A 24,379-nucleotide genomic window follows, 5' to 3' on the forward strand; every position below is an offset into this window, starting at 1 on the left:
TGGAATACGAACAATATGGGTATCAGTTCTGATTGTATGGAATGGGATGATGAGGGTCAAGGACCAGAATGGTCGGTAGTGGAAAGACAGGAAGAAGAGAGATCATGATACAGAAAGCAGTGGAGCGTCTAGTAAAGAAAGCATAAAGAGGGCCAAGGTTTGAATCAAGAGTAGTGATGTGTTGGAGTGGAAAGTGGTGATAGTGTTTGATGAGACCACACTTACACCCTATCCGACTAACTAATGCTTTAGAGAAAGAGGTAGGTGAAATTAAATGAGCTTGGTTCATTGGAAATGGCAGATTGTTAATATTGTGTGGTAGCCAGGCTCACCAAGAGAAGATTTAGAAAATGGAAAAGCTTAATGGGAAGAAGATTAAAAGCCATGTCCCTGGGGTCCCAATATCTATGTCCACAGATGATATTAAAATGTGAATGGAGACAGACTTATTGGGGCCAAAAGGTTGATCAGTAGGAAAGCGGGCCAAAGAAGTGAAAGCAATGTGATGGTTAAGTGCTGTAATTGTGGGGGAGAACACAGTGCAGCATTTGGTGGATGTCAGCTACAGAGAGAGGCTAGAGAGGCTCAGAGATATACGATCAGTCATGATGTATCATATAAGCAGAGTCCGTAAAACAGGCTGGTGGAACTACAGTGCTGACTGATGGAGCTTCCATGGATGTACCTGTAGTAAGTGGACCTACTGTCGGTTCTGGTGCTTTTGCTGGTTTGGAGGCCTGTTCAGAAATCTTGTGCTCATGAATGTGCGGTGTCAAAGGACACTTTGATAATGAATGAAGTTGACTTCATAGCTGTTATTGATAAGGTTATCAATACGACTCAGGTTGTGGAAAGCAGGTTGAATGTTGTTGTGGAGACGGCATATGTTACAAATGGTTGTTGACATACTGAACAATCCTAAGGGTGGAGCGTTTCAGCATGATATAGCTCAAGATTAATGGGATTGAGGGGGGGGGGGGGGGGGGGCTAGAAGTTAGTAGGGATTTAATTTTTTGGGTTTTGAATTGTATTTTCATGGTAGTACAGATTTGGGCAGACCATGATTGATTGTACATTCCAGCACAGTAGGTGGCGGCATGCACTTAAACGATTGTTTCCGGACTGCCATGATATCATAGAAGAAGAAGAGGATGAAGAAGAAGGAGGAAATGGTTCCAATCTTTTTTCCACCATTCATTTTTCCCATATGGGATTTTATAAACACTTCAAATAAGGACTGTGTTTCGTATAGGCTTACCGTGGCGTGATGTTTTGATAACCATGTAAATCTCTCTCTCATTACTTTCACCTGTATTTCCCCCCCAAAATGAAATGCTAATTAGATTTTAATGTAGCTATCATAAAGAACTACAAATGCCATTATGATCTGGACGAGACTGCCGACTCGAGACATAGGTAAGAATCTCTGGATTAACTATCTAATGTTAGCTAAATGTAGTAATAAATAAATAAATTGGCTACATTTCTTTGAATTGACAATTCTGTGAACTGTCTTGTGCAGGTTTTAAATTGAATCAATACCTGTTAGCAAAGGTGTCAGTTAAAGATGACGTGCAAGAGGGTTTTGTAGTCTTGCGTGATGCATATTTTGATGCTAATGATCATTTTTGAATCTGAGTAAATAGAGCCAAATATATTGATGAAAGTCACCTTGTTAGAGATTTACATGGTTATCAAAATGTCACGCCCTTATTTTAAGTGTTTCTAAAATACCCTATGGGAAAAATTACTGGTGGAGAAGCGATTGGAACCATTTCTCTGTTTGACAGCTGGGTATCATGACGCCTCCACTGTGGGCCTCTATTATATCTCAGTGGTAGGATACATTGCTGCCAGAACTAGCAGGTCAAGCAAAGAACTAAAATGAACAAGTCACTCAGTCAAACTAATTATGATTCTCGAGTCAGTAGAAAGAGTAGTTAAAAAAGAACAAATCGTTTGCGAACTCCACATCACTAATGGACTCTTACTTTCAGTAGGCCTACAATATGACATAACTCACCTGTCAGGTGAGAACCAGCCAACCATATGACAACTGATCTGACATGCTATATTTGGCATCAAATGGTAAATCATTTTTTTGATGAAAATGTATCATCATCATTGCACCTTTGTTTTCAATCAGAATTTTAATATCTCTTGTTGAATATAGAATATAAGCATTAAAATACACTTTCAATATAAAAACGTAAAATTTATGTCATTTAGGCCTATTCAATGCAAAGTCACAGTTATTCATAAAGGGAGGAAGTGTCTGTGGACTGTGTTGTTCTTGAATGAAAACCACTTCACCTCAAAATAATCACAGTAAATTAGATAAAGGTTGTTGATATAAACAAGAAACCCCCAAAATACAAATATCGCATCACTTTGTAGACAGTGTTCAGTTGTTGTCATAGCTGCAATCTGCAAAGAAATGACAGCTATTACTAGAGATGACTGACATTTGTGGAAAAAAATTCTCAGACAAGAAAAACGTATCAGCACCATATTGTAAGAATAAAATTGATAGCGTTGATCGCTTGATCTTCTGATTTAGCATATATTATGATATTCATTATTAAATGCCATTGCATGCCAGGTCTGAAACATACCATCACCAATGTCATCATAGATATCCGCATCTCTGTAAAAGCAAAACAGATGATTGGTATCAAATTCTGGGTATTTCATATCCAAGCATTTTTCTCTGCAGTTTAGTAAACTGTTAATTACATGCTATACAGTATATTACTTGTATTTATGGATGTGATTTTGTATGATCTGTTTTTGTGTTGTACTTACTCTACTACAATATGGCTGGTCAAGACATAGCCAACTGAAGGAGAGAGAGATGGGAAGAGATCATTGAAGTTAGTCCCCTTGCAGGTTTGTTTTATTGCAGAACGCCTATGTATCATACTGAGGATTCATTCTTACTCACACTTGCCCTCCTCATTTCTGCAGATGAGTTTGTTGTCTACAGGCTTAACGATAACATCCAGAGTTTCCCCAGGTCTCAAAAGCAGATCTTTACTGCTCCACTTCTTATTGGCCAAGGTGGAAATGATGGTCACCTGATAGAGTACCTGGATCTCCCCATCATACTATAGGTATGAGAGGTCAGGTTTGAGGGTCGAACGAATGTAAAAAAAAAAAAAAAAAAATTATAAACGTAAATTGTGATAATAACCAAATTACCTTGAACTTCTTTCTGAATTCCTTCTCTTCCTTTTCAAATTTCTTTAGCTTTTTAGGATCTTTGTCCTCAGCCTTACCCTTGGTTTTATTTAGTGGGAGACTGAAGAGAGAAAAACGGGACATTATCAAAATGCTTCCCAGTGGATGATAAGGACATTCTTATGTAATTACAGCGACTTTGTTTAAACACGGGTAAAAAATATTCTCTCTGTCATTACCTGCTAATAGGTGGAGGCAGATGGAAGTTAGTGGTGTCAACATCATCATAAATATCTGAATCACTGACTTCAGAAGATTTTTTTAGAACAACAAAAGATGCAGAGAAATAACATCAAGAACACATTGAAACGGAAGGGAAGTTAACAATAGTTCTCAAACTTCTATTCTTCAGTTGTTGTAATGCCACCGACACAGAACACACATAGTCACTCTGCATATTAATCATATTAAGTTACCAGTATTTCCTGTCTGGTCAAACTGGGAAGGTGGGGATACTCTGAAAATGACAAAAACAGAATACAAATATTAGTCCACGTTATGGCTGGTGCAAGTTGATTTTATTGATTGTGGGTTCATTGTAATCAAAAGGACACAAATCAATACAGAGAATCTAGCAATATTAAAACAAAAAACAGGTCAACAAATCACAACTAATTGAACTATGATTAGAATAATTTTTTCACACCTGTACATAGAACATTGTAAGTGAGTGCATCTGCAGTAGATGTATAGACAGAAATGGGGAAGGTTGTTCATTCATTAAAGGATGTAAAATAAGTATTTTATTTAATGATTTACAGTGCTTGACTTGGGCAGGAGCTCACCAGAGCTAAGTACCGTTACCCCAAACTTTCTACTGCTTGAGCTCCTAGTATTGTGGAACTTCTGCACCTAAATATTAACGGTACCGGGACCCAACATGAGTACTAGCACCTATTTCAGTCCAAGTCAAGCACGGATGATTTAAGTATGATTTCATTAAATTATTCAGTAGTGAAGTAATGAATCCCTTCAGTCCCTCCTGACTAGTGCTTTGATATTTGGGGTTATCGGGTTAGGAGGTAATTACAGTGTATTTCCTGATCCATCTTATGGTATTACTCAATTTTGCTGCCTGGGCTTTTCCTTCACTGGTCGAAGCCCTTAATAAACATCCAAGAGCGAGGTTTAGGAGGGGATCTGGAGTCCGAGGGGCTAGGGCTGCACATACATACTTATTCACATACTTACACACACATGCATAGAAAGTATACACTCACAGATAAATGCACACCAATGAATCTACACCATCATAGTGCAACATGATTTTCTCACCTGACGTCGAAGCTTGAATCGTCAAGATCATCATATATGTCACTATCCTCATCAGGAGGTGGAGGAAGAACCACTAGAAATGACCAAGATACAAATGTAATCTAGATTTAACTAAAGTCATTTGTGACCACATTGCCATATTGTGTTGTTCAGTTTCAATATTACGTTTTGGTCATTTGAAACTTACCTCCTCCACTCTTGATCCCACTGGAATGAGGAGGACATAATTTCATTGGATCACATAATTACACAATCAAAAGACAGAAATAAATTCATGCTTTACATTACTATAATAAGGTATTCATGTCTTTCCAATGGTTATTTGTCTCAAATGTTTTTTACAGTGTCAGCAGGATCGAGAGCCATTTTACCTGCTGAGGTCATTCTGAAAGGCCACATCATCGTATACCTCCGGTTCGTGTTCCATATGACTGGATATAGACACACCCTGACGCTTCAGGGTGTCAAAGTCAATCTCAACAGACTCAGTCTTCACATAGCCATCTGCAAATATACAGAGCACATGTTAGTCTTGCACATGAAGAACAGTCAAAAGGATGTGAGGGAGAAAAGTAATCTGGAATAGGAGTGAGGAGGAGGGGGAGGGGGAGACAGCTGTCACTTACAGGAGCCGTCCTGTGACCTCCCTAGCCAGCGTCCCTCTGGGTTGTCCAAAACACGCATGATGTCAATAGACTCTCCCTGCTTTAGCCCCAGGTCCGTCTTACTCCCTTTACAGTCCACTCTGGCCTGGACCCTGTGGATGACCTTCAGTGGACCAGTCAGCTGACACAAAAGGAAACAGAAATACATGATAGAAGATGCATCTTAAACAAATTCACTTCATAAATAGTATACCGGATGGACTCTACAATACAGCAAGATCTAGGGGAACTACCGAACAACAAGCATTTGGGTACACTTACTTTGAATTTCTTTTTGGCCTCTTGTTCTTTCCTCTCACGTTCTTTCTGTTCTTTCTTTTCCACCTGTCGTTTTTTCTCCTCCCTCTCTTTCTTCTTCTCTTGCTCCTTTGATTCCACTGCCCCCCTGATTATAAATAAGTGTCAGTGGTGTTAATGCTCACTAAAGTACAGTGTTCATATAAAACTATAGACTTGTCTCAGACATCTCATCAGCTTTTGGGCACTATAGAGTCCTCTGTCTCTATGTCTTAAACCTGTTTCCAATTTCACAGATTGGTACAATACAAAAAGTTGAATAGAACTTGGAGGGAATCTTTCTCACCATCTTTCATCAAGATCTTCATACATTTCATCACTTTCACTGTCCTTTTGGATGAAAAAGATGCAGTCAGAATAGTGTAAGTCTGTATGGTGGTATTTAATAAAATACATATGCCTAAATTGGACAAATTAGGATTTTTTTTTGCCTTAGTCTTTTGACTAGGATGTCCTCCAGAGGGAGGGGGTGGAGGATTGTTCATTAACCCCACATCATCATAGTTCTCATCTGAGTCAGGTTGGATTCTGGAAGCAGAGACACAAAGTCAGTCAACTGGCCAAAATGACCCACCACATCACAATGGAAATAAAGTCAGTGGACAAGTATGCCACTGGGCATAGACGTCAGTTTAACGTCGATTCCATGTTGGTTCATTGTAATTTCTTTGAAATGATGTGGAAACAACGTTGATTCAACCAGCGTGTGCCAAGTGGGATTCTACTGTGAAAGTTACTGAAGGAAATAATTAATAGTAGGATATAAACAAAAAAACAGGGTTTTGTGAAAGGGAAGGTGTGCTGTTTCTATGCTCTGAAGCAAGTACAGTGTGTGTCTTCAGGCTTATGTGCATTTTAATTATGTATGTACTTCACAGGAGGTTGGTGACAACTTAATTGGGGAGGACGGGTTCGTGGTAATGGCTGGAGTGGAATAGTATCAAATACATCAAACATGGTTTCCATGGGTTTGATTCCATTCCATTATCTCTGTTCTGGCCATTACTACGAGCCGTCCTCCCCTCAGCAGCCTCCTGTGATGTGCTTCAATGCCAGTAGTGGTATTTTCTAATATCGTCCAGATTTCACACGACTCTCCTCTGATTATCAGAGTCCGGTACTCACATGGCTTCTGGTGGTCGCAGGGGCAGGCTAGGGGCCATGGGGTGAGAGGGCAAGGGTGGGGCCATATGGTTACTGGGGTGACAGAAAGGGGTTGGGGGAACAGATCCCTTCTTTAACCCAGCAGGACCTTCAGGGGAGACAATACAGGCCTGTAGATGACCTCCTCACGCATACAGTGAAGAAGGAAATTGCATGAACATGTTCATTTTCAAATCAGCTGCATATAGTGATTGAATACAAGCATTTTGCTACACCCGCAATAACATCTGCTAAACATGTGTATGCAGTGGCTGATTTAGGTATAAGTGACATGGGCGGAATGGTGACATTTGCGTGATCGGTTTTCTATCGATCATTTGCACGTCACATCAATGATATCATGTCACCGTGTGGGACTTTTTGGTCAATTAACCTTGTCGGAGTGGGCGCACTGATTCTAGTTTGTGAGCTAGGCAGGCTACTGCCTGGGAAGGTCTCCCACTCACAGGTACAAGATGGGGAGGGGGGCGGGGGTAGGTTGACCTCAGGTCTCCCCACTGGAAGACTGAGCTAGGGGAAGCGGGGGAATCTATCAAATTGCGCACCTCTAACTTTGTACAGTACTAATGCAATTAGTAAAATCAGTCACACTACAAAATGATACCAAATAAACCACAATTCATTCATAATACTGTGAATATATAGTATATATAGTTTCACAGACATATTGTTGCATTTTTTTCTGGTTTGTGCGAAATCGTTAAGAATAATATAAAACCAGTCTGAACACCACCAAGGTGAATTAGTTTAGTCATGACTGTTGGTTGACAGTGTTGGGGGATGGGTAATGTATTGATGCTCGAGTGCCAAATCAACACAAATTAGTTTCTATTTGTCTTTGTTACTTTTTTTTTTTTATATTTATGATATGTTTTATGATATGATATGTTTTATGATATGTATGATATGTCTTATTTTTGTATATGTTTTTATATGTATATAGTTTTAAATGTTCTCATTATTTATTTGGGTTGTTCCAAATGTCAGAAAAAAGAGAAACTAGAGAGGGAACTTATTTAGGAGAAGCATTAATTTCTGCATCTTTGGTTTTACATTTTGACATTAAATTACAGCGCAGCTGCGTGTTTAACTTCACTTATTCTTTATGTAACAAAGCTTATATAAAGCAACACACTGTACTGTAAAGCAAATTCAACAGCTTTAATCTGTCTCTCAGTTGTCAGATTCTGTCTTGTGATGAAGACCTATGATGCAGCCGAGTGTGTGAGTGAGTGTGTACTGTACGTGTGTGTGTGTGCTCTATTACCCGTCTCTGGGGGTTCTGATCAGTGGAGCATACAACCACATAAACCCCTCTGGTCTGGGTGCGAGACGGAAAGTCTGAACAACTGCAGCGTGTTTAGAAAACCACAGCAGAAGCATCTTGGCTATTGATGGATTTGGCCTTACATGACTTATTAGTTACGTTTGAGACAGAACACTTACCACCGGTACTAGCCTCTGTGCCCTTCTTGAACTTTTCCAAGGTGACCCTAGGAGGCCGGTTGGGTTTGGCTGGCACAGTCCCTAATGCCAGGAAATTGGGCATGGGGTTCATTTTGGGGGGGGGCGGGCTACTGTTGCCCACCCCCACGACCGGGGAGGTGGGATCCAGGGGCTTCTTAATGAAGCTGGGTTTCTTACTGGCTGTAGGTTTAGGAAGACAAGAGTCGCTGGAAGTGAGGGGAAGTTTGGCTATTTCCTTTACCCCATTCTCAGATAGGGTGTCTGCTCTATTGAACACGTTCTGTGCAGTCCTAAAGTTGGAGGGTTTGAGGATAGAAGCTGCTCCCAGCGGTTTGGTTGTAGAATCCACTGCTGCATCCACACTATCCTCTGTCTGTAGACTCATCTTTGCAATGGAGATTATGTTTTTTTTGGAAGGGGGTATTTTGGGTGGGATGGAGTTAGAGGTACCCCCACTATCGTCAGGTTTGGAGCTGCTGTCTTTGGCCCAGGAGGGTTTGGCCACACCCAGGGGTGGTTTGGGAAAGGCAGACTTGGTGTCAGACGAGGTCAAGCTCAGAGAGGGCTTCTGGAGAGGGAGTTTGGGCAAAGGGCTTTTAACCTCAGCATCCTGGCATATCTCTGGGCCAGGTGGTTTGAGTTTAAAGGGGTACTGTTTGACAAAGGAGGGTTTGCTGTCCTCTTGGGCGTTTCCAAACTTACTAGGGATCACTTTGATTTTGGGTAAGTCCCTGACTTCTGGAGCGCTCTTGGTGGAGATGGTGCCCTTGAGGAAGTTGGGTTTGGGCGCGGTGGAGGCTGCGCTGCCTGAGAGGCTAGTCTCCAGGGCAGGTTTCTTAGGCTGGATGGGGGGTCCTGAGGACAGGGTGGGATGCACTGCAGCTTTTGGACATTCTGAGGAGATACCCTCTGTAGCATTTCCCCCCGTGTTGAAGCGAGCCATGATGGCCTTCACATCAGACTTGTTGTCCTGCTGGCAGGAAACAGAGAAGACTACTGAGGAGGAAGTGTGCTTTATGTATACACTCTCAGGAGTTTCCCCTAATTAATATGAATTTGAGGAAGACGGAAACATTTAATGTCATTCACATCAATATTGCATTATCGATTCATTAACCACCATTGAAAATATCTATACTATACAAACACAGGCACAATTAACGAGGGAGCTAGAGAAAGAAGAGAGGGAGAGAAAGGGAGAGAAAGGGAGAGAAAGGGAGAGAGAGGGAGAGAGAAGGAGAGAGACAGGAGGGAGACAGGAGGGAGAAAGCTGGAGGTTGTAACAATTGTTCAATAACTGACATTTAGAAATTACTCCAACTTCCACACGTACAGTTGCTCATACCAAACCAATCACAACATCTAAGAGAAAGGTTGCTCTATGATTTTACAGCTCAGATTGAGTTTCATCAAAGGACGGACTCTAAAAAGGATCCTAAGCCTTACGACCGAACCCTGAGTAAACTATACTGCGTTTGTACCATGTTGGTATTTTTAGCCACTTCAATCTCACTGAAGTAAGCCACTAATGATTCACTTACCTATTCGTGTCTTGAGGTATTAAGAACACTTAGACCCTCAGGACCCAGTGTGTGACAGATCACACAGGAAATGCAACAAAGTCATGGTGCTAAACAGGAAGTGGACACATAGGTGTTTTGTGCTCACATTACTTGATTAACCCATGCTCTGCTTTGTTTTTCATAGTCAATATAGTTGGTTTAACGATAATGGTTCTGCTACTTACTATTTGACAAAAACAATATATTGAATGGCTGGTTGTTAAAAATATAATTACGATGACTTAAGATGGCCCAAATAATCAGATTACCACTCTATGGTGAAAGAGTTCTTTAACTTCTGTCTCCGCCTACATTGTTGTTGTAGCTGTAGTCTCTTGTTAATCCTGTATTTCCATGCTCAAGATGCAAATTACAAAAAATCTCTTTATTTGTGTTCAGTCTGTGTGAACAGGTACCATAGGTTCTGGGAACTCTACTCTGGTGTGAGGTTTTGAACACGCATCTGTTATAATCTGCACTAGTGATAGCTGCAGTAAAAGACTACTGTATGCTCCATGTTGATGACAATAAGGGATAAGTGATGGATGGCTTTCCTCTTGTGTAACGGCTTTCGTCGGTGGAAGGAGAGGACCAAAGCGCAGCGTGGTTAGTGTTCATCTTAATTTAATAATAAACCAAAAACTAAACACTTCAAATACAAAAACAACAAATGTGAAAACCGAAACAGTTCTATCTGGTGCAGACACACAAAGACTGAAGACAACCACCCACAAAACCCAACAGAAAACAGGCTACCTAAATATGGTTCCCAATCAGGGACAACGACTGCCTCTGATTGAGAACCATATCAGGCCAAACACAGAAATACAACACAGAAACACAAAACATAGATTACCCACCCAACTCACGCCCTGACCACACTAAATCAAAGAAAAAAGAACTATGGTCACTACAAAATGGCTTCAACAGAAGAAAATACGCCTTCTGGAGTGGCCCAGTCAGAGTCCTGACATCAACCCGATTTGAGATGCTGTGGCATGACAACGAGAGCAGTTCACACTAGACATCCTAAGAATATTGCTGAACTGAAACAGTTTTGTAAAGGGGAATGGTCCAAAATTCCTCCTGACCGTTGTGCAGGTCTGATCCGCAACAACAGAAAAAATTTGGTTGAGGTTATTGTTGCCAAAGGAGGGTCAGCCAGTTATTAAATCCAAAGGTTCACATACTTTTCCCACCCTGCACTGTAAATGTTTACACAATGTGTTCAATAAAGACATGAAAACCTATAATTGTTTGTGTTATTAGTTTAAGAAGACTGTGTTTACCTATTGTTGTGACCTAGATGAAGATCAAATTTCATGACCAATTTATGCAGAAATCCAGGTATTTCCAAAAGGTTCACATACTTTTTCTTGCCACTAACTAGATAATGTCCCTTACAAATGTAGCTATTTAGAAGCGAATCATTATTCAACAAAGATCTAAAGGGGTGTCTGTCTGTAATGGATGTGCTAAAGGCAGTGTGACAATACTATCTCATGTTTATGACTTTACAGACACAGTGGGTTTCACTTGTCTAACGGCTACTGTATGTGTCACAAAGACATTAAAGAAGGTACTTTCAGCTTCCTCCTGTCTATAGTCACCTCACCAGAGATGTGCTGCATGTCTAGCAGGAGTAAATTACAGCCAATAACAGAGGTTCTACAGCAACACATTTACTTTTTTGATACATGAGATTAGTTGTCTGTGAGCTGGGGATGATTATGGTATGACATGGCCTGGAGCAGTTACATAAAATCCATGGGTGAAAGAAAAGTAGGCTGTTGTAATTAAGATGACTTAGTATTAATGATTTTTCCAACGAAATAACTAACGTCCTGACACGCTAAGAAGAGGTCAGTGTCTTAGATGTTGTTCTTACAGCTCAATAAAAGATAACATGTCTTGAGTAAAAGCAAAGAGGAAGCAAAGGTTTCAAGTTGAAAAGGCTGTATTACACAATCCAGACTGACACAACCCTGTTGAGCAAAACTGCTTGGAACAAGTCCTTCTCTAATGCAGAGCTTAAGAGCTACTCGAATAAGAAAAAACAAAAAGACACCTACAAACTTTTCTAATCTCCGTCTCATAGCGCTTTCATAAAACCTCAAAGAAAAATGTGCAAAGAAAACAGGGCACCGTATAACAAAGAAAATGAAAATAGAATAGTATATATTTACAAAACTATAGTAATAAATCAACAGGCTACCACCTGCTCCTACCTGCCACTACACTACGTTGTACAACAAGGACTGTAAACAAACAGTAAAGCTTTCCCAAGTGAAATGTTCTGCCCTGTTACATGTATATCATTCACTTTTTATGTATAAACCCACCTGGCACTGACCTGCATATACTTGCATTCACATGTTTCTTTAACTCTCATTGCAGTTCTTGTGTGGTTTTTAATCAGACTTTTAATTATTTTTTATCTATGTTATCTAAGTTATGATTATCATTGCGCTGTTGGAAAGATCTCTCAAGGTTAGAATTTTACTGTACCACAGGAGGATGTTGGCACCTTAATTGTGGAGAATGGGCTCACGGTAATGACTAGAGTGGAATGAGTGGCATGGTGTCAAATACATTAAACACATGGTTTCCAGGTGTTTGATGCCATTCCATTTGCTCCGTTCCGGCCATTATTATGAGTCGTTCTCCCCTCAGCAGCCTCATGTTCACTGTACTGTTTTACACCTGTTGTATCCTGTGCACGTGGCAAATCAACTTTGAAACTTGAAACATGAAGCTAGTTATACAGTAGCTAATAAAGATTCAGTACCATTTACTTCTCAGGGTCTCAACTCACGATGATATGATTGTAAGCACTTGGTGGCTGCTTTTCCTTCACTCTGTGGAGTGCTTCTCCTTCACTCATCCCAAACCATCTCAATTTGATTGAGGTCGGGGGATTGTGGCAGCCTGGTCATCTGATACATCACTCCATCACTCTCTTTCTTGGTAAAATAGCCCTTACACAGCCTAGAGGTGTGTTGGGTCATTGTCCTGTTGAAAAACAAATGATTGTCCCACAAAGCCAAAACCAGATGGGATGGAGTATCGCTGCAGAATGCTGTGGTAGCCATGCTGGTTAAGCTTGCCTTGAATTCTAAATAAATCACAAACAGTGTCACCAACAAAGTTTCCCCACATCATAATACCTCCTCTATGCTTTACAATGGGAAAAACACATGCGGAGATAATCCGTTTACCCCCAAAGCGTCTCACAAAGACACGGTGGTTAGAACCAAAAATCTCCAATTTGGACTCCAGACCAAAGGACAAATTTCCACCTGTCTAATGTCCATTGCTCATGTTTCTTGGCCCAAGCAAGTCTCTTCTTCTTATTGGTGTCCTTGAGAAAGTGGTTTCTTTGCAGCAATTTGACCATGAAGGCCTGATTCACACAGTCTCCTCTGAACAGTTGATGTTGAGATGTGTCTGTTACTTGAACTCTGTGAAGCATTTATTTGAGTTGCCATTTCTGAGGTTAGTAACTCTAATGAACTCTGGGTCTTCCATTCCTGTGGTGGTCCTCATGAGAGCCAGTTTTATCATAGCGCTGCACTTGAAGAAACTTTCAAAGTTCGAGAAATTTTCCGGATTAAAGAAATTATGAAATGTATTAGACATTTTTGTAGAGGTGGATACATTTTTCACAAAGGAAAATCATTGGAAATTACACATTTCAGAAGCCTTTTTAAACCTTGAATACATTTATAAGTTTCTCCCCATTTCTATTTCCTTTCCATTTCCTGCATTGCAGGAAAGTTCACATGCAACGGGGTGATTAAATTAAGATCCTACATCTGTAGGTTAGCATGAAACACATATTCCTATTAGTTTACAGCTAATGACCTGACCTTCTGTTGTCAAACCAATTCCTATCCTACTACCTGTAATGTTAACGTTAGTCTATAACAAACTGTAAGAGTTGGAGTTATTTTCCATGACAATGTAGACATGTGATTGATGTGGCCAAATAGGGGAGTTTTTGAAGCACACCTTCAGGCATAGTTTTTCATGACTTTCTATTTTACAGCTGTCCACATCTGTAATTTTGAAAGAAACCAGATGTCAACATCACAATTATAAAAACAAACCTTTAGTTTCAAGAAACATGTTAGTTATTTGAAGAGTTTATTTCCAAAATGTTAAATTCATAATATTTTTACATTTGTGTTTTTTCATCAGCAATGATTGCTTATGGATACCATCATGTTGTGTGTAAAATATTACTGTTCTCTGATTTTGATTTATAGATTTTTGATGTGAATAAAGAAATTGGGGGAACAAAACAGTATATATCCATTATTTAGCTGGAATGGAATGTTTGTATCCTGTATAACTAACTGACTGTGGTATGTGGTTGTCTCACCTAGAAATTTTAATCTTAATGCACTAACTGTAAGTCACTCTGGATAAGAGCATCTGCTAAATGACTAAAATGTCAAATGTAAATGTTTTACATACAGATCTCATACTACCTTAGTGAATTATTAAAAAAAAAAAAAATTCAAATAAATGTATAATGTGTACTGTTCTTTATTACATATGTAGTTATTTGTAACATTTCACTGTGTAAAACCTAGCAGTACTACTTATTTCTCTGAGAGTGAGGCCGGTATGTAGCGTTTTGTGAAAAAACATGATTTACTTGTCTCTCTGAAAGGAATCCATCAAGTGATAGATTTGAAACAAATACAACTCTGTTTTTGAACAACTCCATGCCATGATTTGATATTGAAAACACACATCCATCTCTTTTACAAGTTCTTTAAACAATAAAAGCTCATTTATCAACATTTATGAAAATGGATATACTGTGTTTTGGAATGAAACTCTTCAATTGTAGATCATTTTTTGTAATGTCGGCCATTTCTAACTACAAATGCCACGCCTCTAATAAATGTTTGCAAAAACATTTAAAATAAAAAGCCTTCCATGGTTCAATCTGTTATTATGTCAAACTTTTACCCACAACCATTCATTTGAGCTGGCTGCCATGGGTTTTTTGAGGCCTTTGGGCTGTTTACTCTCCTTTACTCCTCTGACCTGTGGTAAAGGTAGCTCTCATCTGCTTCCTCATCATAACCTTGGTAACTACCGCCAGTGTCCTCAGGGCAGTGAATACCTAAAGTCCTCTGCAGCTTCTCTTCTTGCTGCCGTAGCTCCATGGAGTCCACCAGGTCATAGATGTTGGCCAGAGACCACATGGGGGAGGGGAACCAGGCTTTCACATCCCCGTCCTTCCCCACCACCAGCATACTGAAGTACTCCCGGTTGATCTTCAGCTGGTCCTGGAGACCAGTGACCACGTCCCGTGACAAAGGCTCATTCTCCGTTTGGCTCTTTCCTGTCAAGGATAAAGGAAAGGTGTTTGTCATGCTATTTCCCCATTATTGGCATCACCATTTGACTGTTAATAAATCAAATCATAGTTGATTGGTCACGTACAAAGATTTGCAGGTGTTATAGCAGGTGCAGCTAAATGCTTATGCTACTAGCTCCAACAGTGAAGGAGAATGTCTATCAAATATAATACAAATAATAAATCAATCTAAACAAGAAATCAAGAAATGACAGAACTGGTCAAATTAACAATCCAGAGTAGATATATTAGAGTGAGTATGAATCAGTGTGGGACATGACAGAAGAACATACTGCCCTACCAAGCAAAAAGGCAGAAACTGCTCACAGCGTGGAACTGGGGGAAAAAAGGCTTTTATTTACCTTTGTTTCACAGTAACTTTATGCAACTACTGCTAGCATAACCCACATTTTCTCCAGAACAGAATACAATAGAGGCAGGATACTTGTCCACATGATTAAGCATGTTTTTAATGGAGCAAAAATGACATTAACTAATTTTTGACCAAATGAGCAGTTACTGTCTTTTTGCTTGGTAGGGCAGCATAGACAGATTGTTTTTCTGTAGCATATCTCTTGGAAAAGGTCTGTGTATAGGAATGGTTAGATCATTTAAGGGAGTTGGATTCCATTTCATGCCCAACAACACAGAATGCACGACATGTTGACATTAACTGTTGACATTGTGTCAGTACACAGTATTATCTTTAGAGACAACAAACAAACTCACCATTGAGTGGAAACAGTTCCACAGAGCCTGAGGCTGTTGGTCCTGTTCCGATCAACTTCAACAAGGCAAAATGACGGACGCCTGTTGGAAAGACCAACAATGAAATGTAAGTATTTAGTCATTATTCTTCCATTACTTGTGAGTGAGAACTATTGTGATAATAGCATAACGTTGCTGAGGTTAACCCACAATAACTTTAAGACTAGTCTGGTTAGAGATGTTTAACAGGGAGCCTAATACTGACCCATGGGACAGGCCTGTCCTCTCAGCCCCTGGAGCTGCTGTTGGAAGGAGTAGTCGTCCTCAGATGGAGTAGAGATGATCAGCAGTCTCCTTTTAGACATGAACCTGGTGGGGATAAATGGCTCTATTATTATCTGTGCCCTACACTTTAATATTCATATAATATAATTTCATGAAATCAGAAGTCCAATACAGCAAATGAAAGATAAACATCTTGTGAATCCAGCCAACATTTCCGATTTTTTAAATGTTTTACAGCGAAAACACAATATATATTTATGTTAGCTCACCACAATAGCCAAACACACAACGCCATGTTTCCACCGCAAAGGTAGCTTTCACAAAACCCACAAATAGAGATAAAATGAATCACTAACTTTTGAACAACTTCATCAGATGACAGTCTTATAACATCATGTTATACAATACATTTATGTTTTGTTCGAAAATGTGCATATTTATAGGTATAAATCGTAGTTTTACATTGCAGCCACCGTCACAAATAGTACCAAAACAGCCAGAATAATTACAGAGAGCAACGTGAAATAGATAAATACTCATCATAAAACATTTGTGAAAAATACATGTTGTACAGCAAATGAAAGATAAACATCTTGTGAATCCAGCCAATATTTCCAATTTTTTAAGTGTTTTACAGCGAAAACACAACATATATTTATGTTAGCTCACCACAATATCCAAAAACACAATGCCATTTTTCCACCGCAAAGGTAGCTTTCACAAAACCCACAAATAGAGATAAAATGAATTACTAACCTTCGAACAACTTCATCAGATGACAGTCTTATAACATCATGTTATACAATACATTTATGTTTTGTTCGAAAATGTGCATATTTATAGCTACAAATTGTGGTTTTACAGTGTGAATACGTCGCCATAATGCACCAAATTGTCCGGAGAAATTTTGGACAGTCACGTAATCTAACCAAAAAAATCATCATAAACTTTACTAAAAAATACATGTTGTACAGCAAATGAAAGATACACTGGTTCTTAATGCAACCGCTGTGTTAGATTTAAAAAAATAAGTTTAGTACAAAGTACAGCATGCAATATTGTGAGACAGCGCCCAGCAATTCTCCGCCTTGTTGGAGCCAACATATACCACAAAAATACGAAATAACATCATAAATATTCTCTTACCTTTGATGATCTTCCATCAGAATGTAGTGCAAGGAGTCGTAGTTCCACAATAAATCGTTGTTTTGTTTTAGAATGTCCATTTCTTCTGTCGAATTAGCACCTTTGGCTAGCATTGTGGTGCACACGTGTCCATCATCTCTTGGCGCATAGAACAAAAAATTCCAAAAGTCACAATAAACGTCGAATAAACTGGTCAAACTCGGTTGAAAATCCATCTTTATGATGTTTTTCTCATATGTATCCAATAAAGTCCGAGACGGAGCATTTCGTCGTGTATACCTAACGCATTTCAGAAGACAATGTGGGGTTCCCTAGTGCGCAGTTGAATACTGCCAATAGGGCGGACCTGTCACTCCAAAAGCTCTCATTCGGTCTCACATCAAGCTAGACACCCCATTCAACTTCTTCTGCCTATTGACATCTAGTGGAAGGCGTATGAAGTGCATACAGATCCATAAATATAAGGCAATTGAATAGGCAAGCCCTGACACAGAGCCCCATTTTCAGAATTTTCACTTCCTGTTTGGAAGTTTGCTGCCAAATGAGTTCTGTTTTACTCACAGATATAATTCAAACAGTTTTAGAAACTTCAGAGTGTTTTCTATCCAATAGTAATAGTAATATGCATATTGTATGATCTAGAACAGAGTACGAGGCTGTTTAATTTGGGCACGATTTGGGACACGATTTTCCCAAAGTGAAAACAGCGCCCCCTATTAACAAGAGGTTTTAAACATTATTATCTGTGCCCTACACTTTAAACATTATTATCTGTGCACTGCATTATAAAGCACTATAACCCCTTCATTTACATTTTAGTTGACAATTTAATCCAGAACAATTCGAGTTAAGTGCCTTGCTCAAGGGCACATCGGCAGATTCTTTACCTAGTCGGCTCGGGGATTCAAACCAACGACCGTTCGGGTTATTGGCCCAACGCTCTTAACCACTAGGCTACATGCTGCCAAGTATTCTAATTATTTTTTGCAGCTTTAAAGTATTTAAGTACTATGGTGTCATTACAGATACTGTGTAGTCTTAATCACATACCTCAACAATGCCCCGCCCTGGTCTTGGGATTTGGAGCAGGCCAGTGGAGTTTTTCTCTCTCTCTCCATTTCAGATCGTCGCGATGGAAAGGTGTCAACATATTCCATCAACGCAGATGAGGGTGGAGGTACATCAAATACTTTCTAAAAGGGATATAAATCATTAGGATACAAATACCACATACCACATTTATAATTGGCACGTTAAGTACAAGAAAAATGTATACACTTTTCTGAGGAAAGTGATCTGTGTTATCAAATGATCACTGGCAAGATAGAGATTATGCTTACATTGGGTTTCAGGTCATAGTCAGTCATAGTCATAGAGAAAACATTAGAGGACATCCCATACTGCTTCATCAGTTGAGAGATGAGATCTGGGTCAGTGAACTTCTCTGGTAGTGAGGTGAATGGCGCCTCAGAATCTGGAATAGAGAAATGCAGAGTTTTACTGTATTAAAGCCCAAAGAGGAACCCGATTATTTGTTAAAGACATAATCCGCAACTTTGGCGGCTGCCAAGTATTTTTTAAACTTCCCACTTTGGGCTGAGTGTGTCAATGTGTAGTTCATACATGCATAATCTATGAGCACTATTACTGTCTTACCTCAACTATCTACAAAATCCCTAGTTTGAAAGCGACTGTTTTTCTGGAAGCTGTGCTACGCCCTTTTCCCTACATTTTCCCACATGGGCCAACCCCCTAGAAATTCAAGTTCTAGCCAATGAGCTTCAGCCTCTCGCCATTTGAGTGACAGCTAGAAATATGCTCACACAGCAGAGCGAGAAAGAGAGAGTAATGAAATGGTGCACATATGGATATCTGCACATATGTGATGTATTATGCTATTTCGGGTTCCACTTTTGGCTCGTGAGGGCTACTTTCAGAACTACTGGCTAAAAAGTATAAAAAAGTACCGGATAATCTCTATAATACTATAATAACACTATAATCCTGAAGAGAATATGATATAGGATCAATGTAGGATCTATCTAAAGGAGATGGAGTCAGTGGACACAGACACACACATAGTAGTACCAAGTTGGTAGTGGTGTAGGGTGAGGGTAGTGTCAGGCCCTGAGCTCAGGATGGTTGCCATTGTAACTTTTCTCAGGGCAAGGTCACAGAAATGAAGCTCGTTCTCCTCCCTCTGCTGGACATACTGAGGTGTGCTGGCACTGGGCGTGGCTATCACCTGTATCACAAATGGACGAACACATCTATCACAAACACACAAACAGATTAATTGATACACTTAAACGTAACTTATAAAATCCCATACCATAAGTCTTTTCTTCCCCTTCAAATGCTCTACAAAGTCCATCAGTGCTTTCTTATTGTTCTCATTCACTTCTCTGTGATTTTTCCTTCGTCTCCCTCTCCCTTTCCCTTTCTTCCCATCTTTCTTTCCCTTGCCTTTTTTGGGGGATTTATTTTTCTCCAAGGTTTCTTCTCCCCCGCCAACATTCTCTGGTTTATTATCTCTAGAGTTGGCTACAGTCTTTTTTTCTCTTTTCTCTACAGTCGAAGGATATGTGTTTATTTCTGTAAAAACATTTCCATTCTTCTTTTGGTTGTCCTTTCCCACATCTTTGGAGTTTGCCTTCCCTGCGATGAATACTTGTGTTCCTTTTGAATCAGTGGTCGTCTTTCGAATGATGAACCTGGAGCGACCGCTGAGAATGTCCTGAATTTTGCTCTTCAGCGCAGCCTTCTTGGCCACGGTATTCCTCTGGGTGACAGAGGTAACGTTTCCCTGCATATGGGGATTGAACACCTTCTTTTTCACAGGAATCTTTTTCTTCAACAGCCTCTTCTTGGTGATTTTACATTTCAGAGGGGAGCCCTTCCTGGTGAGTTTTTCCAGCTTGCGCAAGGGGAACTGATCAATGACCTCTAGGATGGCCTCCACACGGACAGGGTAGGGGAACCGCTCACTCACCCTAAGGTTCTTCTTCATGACTAGCATGGAGAAGCCTTGATCCCCCAGCTCAAGGTAATGCAGCAGCTTGGTGACCATGTCTGAGTCAATGCTCTCCATAGTGGCCTCTCCTTGGAAGGTGGTCTTCTGGATCCTGCCTTCCATCATGGCGTTCTGGATGATGGTGACGATGAAGGTGTCCCTCTCGGCCAGGCGGCAGTTCAGCCCCTCCTGCTCCATGTCCTGAATCTGTTTCTCCATCATGCGGAGGTAGTTGTCGCCGTGCGACGGGGCCGTGATTACCCACAAACGCTTCTTACCTGCAAAATCAGCCAGGAATTCCTGTTCTGGGTCAAGGACTTTCCTGGTCTCGTGGTCTCCCTCTCCTCCATGATCATCCTCCGGAGCCAGGAGACCAGCAGGTTCTTTATACTGAGGTCTGGTCTTATGTCTTCCCTTCCCTTGCTGTGAGGCAGAAACCCCTAGGCTGTGACTCCACAGAGACATAAGGACAAGCAGAGCACAGAGCAACCTAGACATCCTCAGTGGGGTGGTGGTCACTTTATAATCCACAGGGAAACTGCCTTGAAGCAGACACAGCACACAGCTGAAGTGATGATGTCTCTCCCAAGCAGATTGGCTTGACTGGGGATAAGGAGGAATACTCCACGGCTCCTGGTTCACATTATACTCCAACGTTGTTACAGGAAACTCCTGGAATTTTTTCAACTTCAAAGCATACTCTCTTAAGCAGCATGCTTGGTGGGAGCTCCTCTTCAGACTGAGACTGCCTTCAATGTGTTCGATGCTGAGCTATAGAATAACAGAGTGGAGGAAAGAAAGGGTGAGAGCGGAGGGGGTACTGAAACCTGAGCTTTTACAGATTCCAACATAAAAACAGGAACATAAACAAGCATTCATCTGTATTGTACATCTAAATTAAACATAGGATATATTTATTGAAATTAGAACATTAAACGTAAACATCATGCAGTGCACAGTAAAACATATTTTCTTCCATTGTCGTGAGCAAACTTACTTGGGATCGTATTGCGATCCAGAGACGTTTGAGAGACAGACACGAGGCTTGTTTGGTGCTTCATGCCTTAAAGGCTGCCACATCTGGGGCCCATTATTACACAATACACCCCACAGTGCCTGGACTCCATGAGTGGACAAGATCCCAGCACAGCAGACCCAAGCTGAGGGAGAGAGAACGCTATGAATAGAATATGATTCACATTATTGCTGAGATTTAGAGAATGGCTTTATTTGACAGTTTTGATCCCAGCATCTGTCAGATATTCAAGTGCTGACTTTATAGGTGATAAATAGCAACAGGTAGCTTAATCCCATGTTTTTCGTCTTGATCTATGTTTTTAAAGGTAAACTTGCTCTTTAAAGTATTGTTTTTACTAATTCACCATCCCACTCATGAGGTTTGAGGTTTGACACTCACACCACACACTAAAGCAGTTGTTGTCCAGATTATAGCTGGCAAAATCCTTTCCATTCTCAATCTTTACAGGGGTGCTGTCCCTTCTACTTCACTGATGTTGAATTGGCGGAACTTTCAGATGTTGTACGTCAGTTTTAAGTTCTGCTTTTTCCTCCTGAAAGAAAGAGAGACAGAGTAAGAGCATCTGTTCAATGACATTCATGACCTCACATTCTTAGACAAAAGGGTTCCAAAACGGTTCTTCGACTGTCCATCTGTCCAGGAAAACCCTTTTTGGTTCCAGGTAGAACCATTTTGAGTTCCATGTGGAACCCTCTTTGTAATTTCCACTGGAAAATGTATTACCCTCTACATTAATTATAATCGGCAAAATAATTCACATTCAGTAATGAGTGTGTACATGTGTTTCATACTGGTCTACCCATGGAGATTGAACCCACAACTCTGGCATTACAAGCATCATGCTCTACCAACTGAGCTACACAGGATATCAGTGACAGTCTGTCTGTACACTCCCTTGGTAGAGATGAGATTCAGCAACACCCATCTCTACCTTCGTTTGCTCCTCAATTGATGCACCTTGGTTGGAAAGCGAGGTAGCGGCAGTGATCCCTTCCCTTTGCATTGTATACTCCTTTGGAACACTTGGTGTAGGACGGAACAGGTCTGCAGTATGTCTTCACAGACATCTTATTCAGCACAGTGCACCATGGAAATTAAGACTCCATGATAACATGGAGGATAGATATCAGCCGAAAAGAGGAAGATGTCAGAATCTTGTGAAATGAGAGTAAGCACGCATCCTCTCAGTAACAGGGATATAGCACTTTAACTATTTGCACAACGTAACAACACTGTACTGTATATAGCCATAACATGACATTTGAAATGTCTCTATTCCTTTGGAACTTTTGTGAGTGTAATGTTTGCGGTTAATTTTTATTGTTTATTTTACTTTTGTTAATTATCTATTTCACTTGTTTTGGAAATGTCAACATATGTTTCCCATTCCAATAAAGCCATTTGAATTGAATTCAATTGATATAGTGACAGACAGATAATAATATAGGAGGTAAAGAATACTAAGTTTGCATGAAAACACTTGAGCCCCTGGTACTGACGGAGAAAAGAAAAATATAAGAATATGTTTCGCATAGTTTTTTCCTGATTTGAATCAATGATAAGAGCCAAGACAATTAAAGGCAGAATCCTTATAAAGTTGTAATCGCTAAAAGCCCTGGTCAACGCACATTCCTACAGTAACAAAGAGCCAGATAGTTAGAAACACATGATGAAACATCTCTCCACTATAAGGGATGATAAATAAAAACCAAAGACGCATACAGTAGTATTAATATAATCTTTGATGAGGCTCCTAGCTTTGTGTCAACCCCAGTCATGCTGAGTTTGATTATAGGCTATTTCAACTTCAAAGAAGCAGTAACTATCAGGTAATGTGTTATTATCTGTTTACACACTTATTTATACACACCAATTTTTCCAGTCATTACCTTATTGGGGAATTTAAAATTATGGCACCAGACTCATGTCTGACCAACAACCAGTGTTGGGGAGTAGTGAAGTACGTACTAGTAATTTAAGTACATTTTGCAGTAGCTTGGTGGAAGTTGAACTAAATTGAAATCTTGGGAGTATTTTCAGTAGTTAATTTAAAAAAAAAATCTGCCATTTTGCAGTGTAGCTAACTACTGGAACTACACCCTACTTTTTCTGTTAAAAAAATAAATAAATTATGGGTGAAGTAGGCAAGAACTTCCTTTCTTTTTTGGGATTAGACCTGCCGAATTCTCACTTGAAACTTAGTTTTAGTGTTTAATATGCTAGATTACACATTCTGTTCACATCTGACTCCAGAGTGATCTGATCCTTGAATTTGTAGTCTATGACATTTCATATTTAGATATGATAATTTATCATGAAGAAATTTACAAAAAGTAACTGTCACGTCTGGCGCTTGTGGGCGCCAGGCTGCCCTGCATCACGCACCCCTGCCATCTATTATGCACACCTGCCTTCCCTCGTCACGCGCATCAGCGATATTGGACTCACTCATCACCTGTTTATTACCTCCCCTATATTTGTCAGTTCCTCTGCTCTGTTCCCTGCTGCTGCATTGATTGTTTTTGTCTGTATTGTCTGTTTGCTGTCGCTGTTCCTGTTCCTGTCTCGTTCCATGTCCGTTATATATTAAATGTTTGACTCCCAAAACCAAAACCTGCATGAGTTTGATATTCCTGCAGATTATGGCAATTCCTTTAGGACCAAGTACATTCCTGCAGGAATCATGCAGTACCGAAACCTTCAGGATTTTGATATTCGTTCACGATATGACAATTCCTGCAGGACAAAGAACATACCTGCAGGAATCCAGCAAGACCAAGACCAAAACTTGCAGGATGCTGAAATTCCTGCAGGATATAGAAATTTCAATTTAACTAGAGGATTTGAGATACTGTGTCACGATCGTGTTGACATGAACGAGAGGACCAAGGCGCAACATGATTTGAATACATCTTCTTTTTAATAACAATGACGAAGATGAACACGACACACTATTACAACACTAACGAAAAACAACAAACGATCGTGAAAACCTCAAACGTAAGTGCACACACAAACTACTTACGTCGAACTATACATATACACAAACAATGACCCACAAACAGCTAAAGCCTATGGCAGCCTTAAATAGGGCTCCCAATTAGAGACAACCGAAATCAGCTGTCTCTAATTGAGAACCCA

At 40.1% G+C, this 24,379-nt stretch overlaps 2 protein-coding genes and 1 long non-coding RNA gene across 3 annotated transcripts in view; 1 reads left to right on the forward strand and 2 right to left on the reverse strand.

The window, feature by feature from the left end:
* Positions 1-2,019: 2,019 nt before the first annotated feature.
* Positions 2,020-11,301, reverse strand: LOC129833678 (FYN-binding protein 1-like). The gene is made up of 17 exons (XM_055898429.1): positions 11,254-11,301; positions 8,088-9,078; positions 6,603-6,729; positions 5,909-6,005; positions 5,764-5,807; positions 5,442-5,565; positions 5,142-5,301; positions 4,887-5,019; positions 4,703-4,722; positions 4,516-4,588; positions 3,657-3,697; positions 3,420-3,486; positions 3,202-3,301; positions 2,945-3,107; positions 2,806-2,839; positions 2,616-2,647; positions 2,020-2,427 (listed from the first exon to the last, which is right to left on the reverse strand). The coding sequence occupies exons 1-17, from the start codon at positions 11,299-11,301 to the stop codon at positions 2,405-2,407; spliced, it is 2,277 nt and encodes a 758-aa protein (XP_055754404.1). The 3' UTR covers positions 2,020-2,404.
* A 2,498-nt stretch (positions 11,302-13,799) lies between these two features.
* On the reverse strand, positions 13,800-21,368 carry ccdc80l2 (coiled-coil domain containing 80 like 2). The gene is made up of 8 exons (XM_055866456.1): positions 21,197-21,368; positions 19,519-20,970; positions 19,275-19,431; positions 18,527-18,660; positions 18,237-18,379; positions 16,021-16,124; positions 15,777-15,857; positions 13,800-15,032 (listed from the first exon to the last, which is right to left on the reverse strand). Exons 2-8 carry the CDS (start codon positions 20,695-20,697, stop codon positions 14,719-14,721), a joined length of 2,112 nt encoding a protein of 703 aa, XP_055722431.1. The 5' UTR covers positions 20,698-20,970; positions 21,197-21,368; the 3' UTR covers positions 13,800-14,718.
* LOC129813881 (uncharacterized) overlaps positions 15,780-24,379 on the forward strand; it is a 28,503-nt gene continuing 19,903 nt past the window's right edge. The window contains exon 1 of the long non-coding RNA XR_008753201.1: positions 15,780-15,882. This is a non-coding gene — a long non-coding RNA (uncharacterized LOC129813881). The remainder of the gene's footprint in view (positions 15,883-24,379) is intronic.

The sequence above is a fragment of the Salvelinus fontinalis genome, chromosome 2 (assembly GCF_029448725.1).
Source record: "Salvelinus fontinalis isolate EN_2023a chromosome 2, ASM2944872v1, whole genome shotgun sequence".
Taxonomy (NCBI): domain Eukaryota; kingdom Metazoa; phylum Chordata; class Actinopteri; order Salmoniformes; family Salmonidae; genus Salvelinus; species Salvelinus fontinalis.